The following is a 10,328-nucleotide window of genomic DNA, read 5'->3' as shown; positions in this document are numbered from 1 at the left end:
GGAAACAAGGGCCAGTATTCAACCCAGTGTCTACCGTGTGCTCAGCAATTCTATCATCTATAGTTCTGGGAGACACGTTGTGTTTGGGAAGGTGGGTGGTTTGTTATATTCTCAAATATTCAATTCGGTGGTTTTTTATATACTCCAATATTCAATTTGTGTTAGAGTGGTTCAGGTAAAATTAAACTTGATCAGATAAAGTTATTAGTTGTTTTTGGGCTAATGAGAATCTATGGTTTTGTCCATGATATTCATATGGAATATAGTATATTCTTAAGTCTTCAATTTCTATTAGAGTGGTTCAAGTAAATTTGTGCAATGGCTATGAGTTTCCTTCAAGGTCCTACTCTAGCCCAACTCTGGCCTCTGTGGGGACAAACAACATCAGTTTCCAACACTAATATAGTACACCTAGTGGAAACCATTCTACACGAGGGAGATTCAGGCAACCATATTAGAGGGTGTATTTACCTTACCTCAGCAGTGATAATGTTATCCACTACCATGATATTGCAGGTCTCCCTACCACCTTGCATATTAAATTGATACCCAATTATAACCCTTTTCTGTATTTAGAAGTTTCAAAGCTCCCCACCCAATCAAATATATGATTATAATTTCATGTGCATGTTGAGACAATGAAGAAGTTTCCAGCCACACTATCCCTTACATCAATTATTGTCATTCTAGGCTCCATCCAAACTGCTCTCCTAATAGCCATTCTTGACAGGGGCATCATTCCAACATCATGGATACTGGATAGGGCTAATATTTTGACTGTGTTCACTACAGTAAGTCTACATACATGAATAATGTTCTTTCTCAATTTTCCCAGCCATGAATAACTTAAATTTTTGTTAGGTGGTTAAGCTGATTTGTGGAAGATTAATTCAATTTGGCAGGGAATCATATTCAATGCAATGGCATTTCCATTACAGTTATGGTGTTTGTGGAAACAAGGGCCAGTATTCATTACAGTATTCAACCCAGTGTCTATCGTGTGCTCAGCAATTTTATCATCTATAGTTCTGGGAGACACGTTGCGTTTGGGAAGGTGGGTGGTTTGTTATATTCTCAAATATTCAATTCGGTGATTTTTTATATACTCCAATATTCAATTTGTGTTAGAGTGGTTCAGGTAAAATTAAACTTGATTAGATAAAGTTATTAGTTGTTTTTGGGCTAATGAGAATCTATGGTTTTGTCCATGGTATTCATATGGAATATAGTATATTCTTAAGTCTTCAATTTCTATTAGAGTGGTTCAAGTAAATTTGTGCAATGACTATGAGTTTCCTTCAAGGTCCTACTCTAGCCCAACGCTGGCCTCTGTGGGGACAATCAACATCAGTTTCCAACACTAATACAGTACACCTAGTGGAAACCATTCTACACGAGGGAGATTCAGGCAACCAGATTAGAGGGTGTATTTACCTTATCTCAGCAGTGATAATGTTATCCACTACCATGATATTGCAGGTCTCCCTACCACCTTGCATATTAAATTGATACCCAATTATAACCCTTTTCTGTATTTAGAAGTTTCAAAGCTCCCCACCCAATCAAATATATGATTATAATTTCCTGTGCATGTTAAGACAATGAAGAAGTTTCCAGCCACACTATCCCTTACATCAATTACTGTCATTCTAGGCTCCATCCAAACAGCTCTCCTAATAGCCATTCTTGACAGGGGCATCATTCCAACATCATGGATACTGGATAGGGCTAATATTTTGACTGTGTTCACTACAGTAAGTCTACATACATGAATGATGTTCTTCCTCAATTTTCCCAGCCATGAATAAGTTAAATTTTTGTTAGGTGGTTAAGCTGATTTGTGGAAGATTAATTCAATTTGGCAGGGAATCATATTCAATGCAATGGCATTTCCATTACAGTTTTGGTGTTTGTGGAAACAAGGGCCAGTATTCATTACAGTATTCAACCCAGTGTCTACCGTGTGCTCAGCAATTTTATCATCTATAGTTCTCGGAGACACGTTGCGTTTGGGAAGGCGGGTGGTTTGTTATATTCTCAAATATTCAATTCGGTTGTTTTTTATATACTCCAATATTCAATTTGTGTTAGAGTGGTTCAGGTAAAATTAAACTTGATTAGATAAAGTTATTAGTTGTTTTTGGGCTAATGAGAATCTATGGTTTTGTCCATGGTATTCATATGGAATATAGTATATTCTTAAGTCTTCAATTTCTATTAGAGTGGTTCAAGTAAATTTGTGCAATGGCTATGAGTTTCCTTCAAGGTCCTACTCTAGCCCAACTCTGGCCTCTGTGGGGACAATCAACATCATTTTCCAACACTAATACAGTACACCTAGTGGAAACCATTCTACAGGAGGGAGATTCAGGCAACCAGATTAGAGGGTGTATTTACCTTATCTCAGCAGTGATAATGTTATCCACTACCATGATATTGCAGGTCTCCCTACCACCTTGCATATTAAATTGATACCCAATTATAACCCTTTTCTGTATTTAGAAGTTTCAAAGCTCCCCACCCAATCAAATATATGATTATAATTTCATGTGTATGTTGAGACAATGAAGAAGTTTCCAGCCACACTATCCCTTACATCAATTACTGTCATTCTAGGCTCCATCCAAACTACTCTCCTAATAGCCATTCTTGACAGGGGCATCATTCCAACATCATGGATACTGGATAGGGCTAATATTTTGACTGTGTTCACTACAGTAAGTCTACATACATGAATTATGTTCTTCCTCAATTTTCCCAGCCATGAATAACTTAAATTTTTGCTAGGTGGTTAAGCTGATTTGTGGAAGATTAATTCAATTTGGCAGGGAATCATATTCAATGCAATGGCATTTCCATTACATTTTTGGTGTTTGTGGAAACAAGGGCCAGTATTCATTACAGTATTCAACCCAGTGTCTACCGTGTGCTCAGCAATTTTATCATCTATAGTTCTGGGAGACACGTTGCGTTTGGGAAGGCGGGTGGTTTGTTATATTCTCAAATATTCAATTCGGTGGTTTTTTATATACTCCAATATTCAATTTGTGTTAGAGTGGTTCAGGTAAAATTAAACTTGATTAGATAAAGTTATTAGTTGTTTTTGGGCTAATGAGAATCTATGGTTTTGTCCATGGTATTCATATGGAATATAGTATATTCTTAAGTCTTCAATTTCTATTAGAGTGGTTCAAGTAAATTTGATTAGGTAAAGTCATCAACTATTTTGGGGTTCATGAGAACCCATAATTTTGTCTATGGTATTCATGTGGAATATAGCCTGTTTAAAAATAGAAAGACTCCATAAGTGAAAGAAATTAACATGGAGGCTTTTGGCTTTTAAATAGGTTATATTCCACAGGAATATCATGGGCCAAACCACAGGTTGGAGCCAGAAAACTACTTATAACTCGACTAAATCAAGTTTACCAGAACTACCCTAACAATTTACATTAAATTTATTATTTCTTCTCTCATTTTGCCTACAAATTTACAAAATTAATTAATTGAAATGCTTGATTTTCCTACACTAGAACAGTTTGATGGGTGTGATTCTTATATTCATTGGTCTCTACCCTTTTCTGTGGGGCAAAAGCCAAGACGATGCTACCCAGATCAAAATATCTTCTGACGAAGAAGCAGATATAGCCATCACAGCAGAAGGAGAAGAAAATCAGCACCCACCTCCTGCTTCTGAAGTAGTGGATGTGAAAACACCTTTACTACAATAACATTCTTGACATTTTGTTGAAAAATTGCAATGTTTGCAATAAACACTTAGTCAGTTCGAACAAAGATGGCAACGCTCCCAACAAAAAGGGCTACCTAACATCAGAAGTTCCAAATTGCTCAGGCACACAATAGTACTAGGTAAATCTTTGATGTTTGTACGGAACAAATTTAACTTTTTCAAAGACGGTTGACTTCCAACCTGGGAAGGCAATAACTCCATTTGGAGGCAACCTGATAGATCTAAACATTCAAGAGTGGTGATATCTCCAAGTGTGGAAAGAGTCAAATTCAAACAATCACCCAAATGTAGATGTCTAAGTTGCAATAGATTTCCCTGAAAGCCTGGAAGCATTTCCAGACATTTACACCTAGAAAGATTGATGTATTGAATATTTTTTAAATTTTTGAAGGAACTTGGAAGCATCTTCAAACTTTTGCACAATGTCAAATTCATGGTTTGGAGATTTCTCAGATTTTGAAACAAATCTGGAAGCATCTTCAAACTTCCGCACAGTGTGAGATTGATATGTTGGAGAGTTGCTAGATTCCCAAAGTTATTTGGAATCATCTCCAAATTGCTGCACTTAGAAATATTGGTGTGTTGGAGATTTACCAGATTCCCAAAGGAATTTGGGAGCATTTTCAAACTTCCACAGTCTGTCAGATTGATGTGTTGAAGATTTGTTAGATTACTAAAAGAATCTGGAAGCATTTCCAAACTATTGCACTTAGACAGATGGAAGTATTCGAGCTTTCTTAGATTCCCAAATAAAATTGGAAGAAGCTGCAATTTCGAGCACCCTATGAGGGTTAGACATCTCAAGGAGCTCAAATAAAAAAATTATTCTGATAGCATTGCTACATCTGCGTATGTCAACAATCGCGGACAATTCAGTACAATCTTTTCTAGGTGCTTCAGCGACCTTAATGACTTTGGAAACTCAGAAATTGGAGCTTCAATATTTAATTGCCGCAAGTGGAGAGGTGCCTGCAATGTTAAGTATGTTTCGATTATATAAGAAATTGAAAAGATAGGAGAATTCTTGCTCTGCAAATTGCTGCATCTATATGTACGTACCTCAGATCGAGATTGCCACAATCTTTTCAATTCCCAACCGAACACTTCTAAAACTCTTAAATCGCGCAATGGAATTCAAGAAGGTAGTGATGAGTAGTTCGACACATTCCAATGAAGCCATATGAGTTTTGGTGACCACACCGAAGTCAAGATGCTTTCAAAGTTTCCTTCAACTTCAAGAAGTTGCAATTTCATGATTCCGCATACCTCTTGACTGGAACTTGTATTCAAGGGAAATTCTAATTCTGAATGGAACACTTCCTAATCTTCATCCTACCCAATAAAGGTGTACCAAGGAGCCATCCCAAATCCGCGCACTTCTGTTATCACCTGTTTGTGGTTTGAAAACAATAAACTATTATTAACATAATGTGTGGCAGACTATTTTGAATACAAAATACCGAAAGTTCTTTAGACATTCAACAATTAGGATGGCTCAAACACTTATAGAGGATGATTGTTGCAACAACTCATGAAGATGAAGATTCTTTATCGGTCGCCAAAGCCAATGCGGTAATAATTCTGGACAATCCACAATAGCTCTTCCCAAATCTATGAGGTGATCATGCATTCTTATTCTATTTTCATCGTCCAACTCGACAAGACACTTGTTGAGCAGATTTTGAAACCCTACCAAACCATTCCATCCCGAACCCCTCCATATTCTTACCCATGTATCCTTGTCTTTTCCTATCGAAAAACAGGCGATATCTAAAAATATTTGCCGCTACTCATGATTGAGAGAGTCGTAACTAATTTTAAGGCTCCTTTCTATCTCTGCAGGTAATATTTGGTGAAGTCCATTCAATTGCTCTTCCGAGTAAAGTTTGTCATGTCCACAAAAAAGCGACCCAAAAACTTTCAATGATAGAGGCAAACCATGGCATGCCTTTAAAAACCCATCTACAAGATTTTCAAATCTTGGTAGTGGATATGGCTGGAAAAAAGCATGCAATCAAAACAGCTCTTGGGAGTGTGCTATATTGAGGCCTGGTAACTGATAAATTGACGACTTTGCAATTCCTGCACTTCTAAGGATATGCTTGACCCTAAACGTAACCAAAATCAAGCTCTTGGGGTGAAGGAAATGCTTAATTGGCAAGAAAGGATCTAGTTGGTCCACATGACCTACATCATTTAATATTATGAGTGCCTCACAAGCTGAAAGATTCTTTTTAAGTATCTCCACGCCTTCTTCCCACCTCTCAATTTTGATATCTCTATCCTTCAAGTCCTTAATGATTTTGCTTTATACATTGTTTAGAGACATTTTATTTGCATTTTCCCTCACATCAAATAGAAAATAGGATCTATCATAATCTGACCTCTTACGATTAAAAAGTTCTTTGGCCATCATTGTCTTTCCAATTCCAACGATGCCCGCAATCCCCACAACCTTGACCTCCACATGCTCACCATGATGCAGTCGCAGTGTCCCTTAAAAATCTTGTAACTTTTCTGCCAAACCAGTTGGATATTTTGCAACATCCAATGGCATTGCAACATTTTTCAACACGGCTTGCACAACCTTCTCCAATAGATCCTCTTCGTGGTATTATCAACCTTATGGACAGATAATCATTATTACTGCCAAATATCACAATGTAAATATCCCACATGGAGAAGTTGATAGCTAAAAAATTCAATCTCTAACGAAACTGTAGGAAATAACAACTTACAAGGTTCATAGTATAATCAATTTTTTTTCCGAATACTCTACAATCATTAATTTGATGTTGACAAGACAGAAACGGATCTCCATATAGGACTCTCATAAGCTTCCAGAAATCCTACTAATGGCGTCCATGCTTAATGAAGTGACAGGATCTTTCCTGAATAAATTGTGTACAAGTAATTTCTGAAAAAATTTAAATTATGTCACCAGCAGTTTTAACCCTTTTGCAAAATAATTGAAATGACAGGTTTCTTGATTGAAAAATAATAGAAATGGCAGGTTTCGTGAGTGAAAATTTGTTCAGCCAGTACAAGTATTTTCTCCAAAACTTTACAGATCAGTAAAATCTTAAGATCATGCTATTAGCACTTTTAACCGTTTTCAAGAAGCCTTTTAATTATGCTTATCAAGAATGCATCCAAATATACATGTTCAATGTTTTGACGTAAGGATTCCTATGGCCTTCTGAAACATAGTTGTATGCATGTAACCAGCCGATTATTTCAAATTTTCCTATACTTGTAATTGACCATTACCCACCAACGCAAAGCTCATGATCACCCAAAACAGATTCTCCTCCATCACCCAAAACACATTTTCCTCAGACATGTACAGCAGAAGCACGCCTGCTATGAAACTCATCCCCTGCGTATACCCCACCTCGCTGTCATACACCGCATATGCCTTCAACACATTGTGGAGAGACCTCTGCGCAATGCATTCTCCTCGGACATGTATAGCAGAAGCACGCCTGCTATGAAACTCATCCCCTTCGTATACCCCACCCTTAGACATGTACATCAATGGAGTATTCGCTCTGCCTTTAGGCAACACAACCATCACCCAAAATGCATTCTCCTCGGACATGTACCATCACCCAAAATGCATTCTCCTCGGACATGTACAGCAGAAGCACGCCTGCTATGAAACTCATCCCCTTCGTATACCCCACCAAGACAGCGCGGATCACAGGAGTCAGTTATTGAGCGGCAAGAGTCAGTTATGAGATCAACGGTAGTAAAGTTTTTAATTGTCTAACACTAAATCTAATGGTGAATAACCAAGACAGCGCGGATCACAGGAGAGTCCATTTCAAATGGAAACGCCTTACGGCGTAAAAATAATCATTAATATTTACCGATAATTTTTTATACCTACTTAAATCTCCAACCACGAATACATTTTGGGTTCGGATTTAAAAATAATAAATACGGTTTATAACAAAATGTAACATTAGGTGGTAATTAATTAATATTTATAACAAAGACAATTCTCCAACGACGCATCAAAATGAGTCCACTTTAAGGTTTCCTACAACAAAATAATTTCATATTGCCATTAATAATAGTTATTATCTTCCTAATATTTAGTGTCACATTTTCTTTTGAGAGATAGCCGTCATTGGAGAGAAAAAGACAAGGATTACCTTTGAACTGGACTTTTGCATCCGCAACCACTTCTAAAGTTGGCAACACAAGCAACACGCGTTAAATTTTGTTATTCAACAACTCAAGACGAGATAGTGGGATCGAATCATCCTTTCGTTGTTATAATTGTAATGTTGCCCTTTCCTTTGGTATGAATCTTTGTGAAAGCGACCACGGCTTTTCCAGAGTAAGTAAACATTTATAGAGAGTAAAAATACCCGTTAAATCTTGTTATTCAACAACTCAAGACGAGATAGTGGGATCGAATCATAATTGTAACGTTGTCGTTTCCTTTGGTATGAATCTCTGGGAAAGAGACAACGGCTTTTCCAGAGTACGTAAACATTTATAGAGAGGAAAAATAATATTTAAATTATTTAATTTAATATTTAAATTTGAGTTAAACTTGACATAAATTTAAATAAAATAATTGAATTTTTTTAAATTTATTAAAATCAGACTAATTTAAATAAACGTTAATTACACTACACTACCAACATAGACACAGATGTAAAAATATTATTATATCTACTAACATAGACAGATATGAAAATATTATTATATTCAATTATTTTTATGATGGATAAATATCTTTAAAATCTCACAATAATTTCAACCATGTCTACCCTTAACAAATCTTATAAATCTCTGAGTTAAGAGTATCGTGGAAGCCATCCCGATTACTCCCAATATAAATCCTTTTTCTCGTTAAAAATTCAAACTATTGGCCTATCACATAGATCTTATACTGCAAGGCAAAACCAACATTAATTATAGAAATAATCGCACTCTAAATCCTTTAGCTCCTTAAAAATTCAAACTATTGACGTACCACATAAAACATAGGTCATATACTGCATGATAACAACCCCAGCAAAACCAACGTTATTTCCTTAAAAATTCAAACTATTGACGTACCACATAAAACATAGGTCATATACTGCATGATAACAACCCCAGCAAAACCAACGTTATTGTAACGATAATCGGAAGCGCAACCGCTTATTAGGCTTTGGACAGCACTATGAGCGACTGAAGGAAAGGTAACTTGATGATGGTGTACCTCTTGAACCCTACCCGCTCGAACAGTCCTTTGAATTCTTCCTCTGTTCTCTCCTTCCCACCAGCTGTATAAGCCATCATCGTTATATCATATAACAATCCCAATCGCCTCGACATGCTTTCACCTTCTTTGTCTCCACCAACAATGGCTTCCACAATTAACACCTTTCCCTTCGCTGGCATTGCCTCATAGCTTCTTCTCAGCAACTTCACACACTCCTCGTCCCCCCAGTCATGGATAATCCACTGCAGTAAATGACAATAGAATATTATTAGCCCTCAACAAATCCACTGCAGTAAATTTCTTATGCAAACAGAAGACCATAGATGAAATCGTCACCTTCATCAAGACTGCATCGGCAGAAGGTATGTGCTCGAACATATTTCCCTCCATATGCTACACCCCTGCAACACTCCCTCGTTCCCAGGCACAAATCACCATCAACTTGCTATCATGTTATATATATCAACAAATTTATTATATTAATGGTGACCAACATTACAAATCTAATTACCAGTTATGGGAGGCGCAGTGGCAATGACATGAGGCAGATCGAGATTAATCCCACGAATGTGTGAATGTTCCTTCACAATTGTGGACAAGGCAGAGCCCATACCTCCTCCAACGTCTACCAGCGTCGCCATACTCTTAAACCCATCTTCATACATCTTCGCCACGGAAGCCATGACAGTGCTGCTATTAGCGACCATGGCGTTGTTGAAAATCTGATTAGCTTGGGGATCGCGGCCCAGATATTCCCAGGGACTCGTACCATAAGCTTTGTTAAATGTGTAGCAGCCCTCCAAGACAGATTCGTGCAAATGTTGAAAGGCTTCCAGGTAGACGTTGTTTGCTATCAGGAGCAGGAACGGCCCACATGATTGCTGATTTCCTCCCTGCACCAGCAGCTTCGAAATGCCTGTCAAGCCGAACTTTATTTTCTTGGTGTCTGCATCGTCTGCCTGATCGGCCTCTTCTTGTTCAGAGAAAACACCATAGGAAGTAAGGAACCTCAGAATTCTGTACAGCAGAAGCACGCCTGCTATGAAACTCATCCCCTTCGTATACCTCACCAAGACAGCGCAGATCACAGGAGTCAGTTATTGAGCGGCAAGAGTCAGTTATGAGGCAAGAGTCAGTTATGAGATCAACGGTAGTAAAGTTTTTAATCGTCTAACTCTAAATCTAATGGTGAATAACCAAGACAGCGCGGATCACAGGAGAGTCCATTTCAAATGGAAACGCCTTACGGCGTAATTATTTTAGTACCAAAATTGGATAAAATATTTGAATATTCATAACAACTAATATATTTCAATATCAACTCTATACATATTTAGAAGAGATATAGCC

The 10,328-nt window shown here is 37.4% G+C and overlaps 1 protein-coding gene and 1 pseudogene across 2 annotated transcripts; both read right to left on the bottom strand.

The window, feature by feature from the left end:
- Window positions 1-8,810: 8,810 nt before the first annotated feature.
- LOC149264593 (caffeic acid 3-O-methyltransferase 2 pseudogene) lies at window positions 8,811-10,030 on the bottom strand (annotated as a pseudogene). Its single transcript, XR_016253426.1, has 3 exons — window positions 9,490-10,030; window positions 9,315-9,379; window positions 8,811-9,220 (listed from the first exon to the last, which is right to left on the bottom strand). The product of XR_016253426.1 is annotated as a caffeic acid 3-O-methyltransferase 2 pseudogene (transcript).
- LOC149264594 ((R,S)-reticuline 7-O-methyltransferase-like) lies at window positions 8,918-9,368 on the bottom strand. The gene is made up of 2 exons (XM_089399707.1): window positions 9,315-9,368; window positions 8,918-9,220 (listed from the first exon to the last, which is right to left on the bottom strand). The coding sequence occupies exons 1-2, from the start codon at window positions 9,366-9,368 to the stop codon at window positions 8,918-8,920; spliced, it is 357 nt and encodes a 118-aa protein (XP_089255833.1).
- Window positions 10,031-10,328: the final 298 nt, after the last annotated feature.

This window comes from Pinus tabuliformis, chromosome 6, assembly GCF_031772625.1.
Source record: "Pinus tabuliformis cultivar Carrire ecotype Pingquan chromosome 6, CPIR1, whole genome shotgun sequence".
NCBI lineage: Eukaryota > Viridiplantae > Streptophyta > Pinopsida > Pinales > Pinaceae > Pinus > Pinus tabuliformis.
Note: the sequence above shows the minus strand (reverse complement) of the source record. Positions and strands in the feature narration are given on the sequence as shown.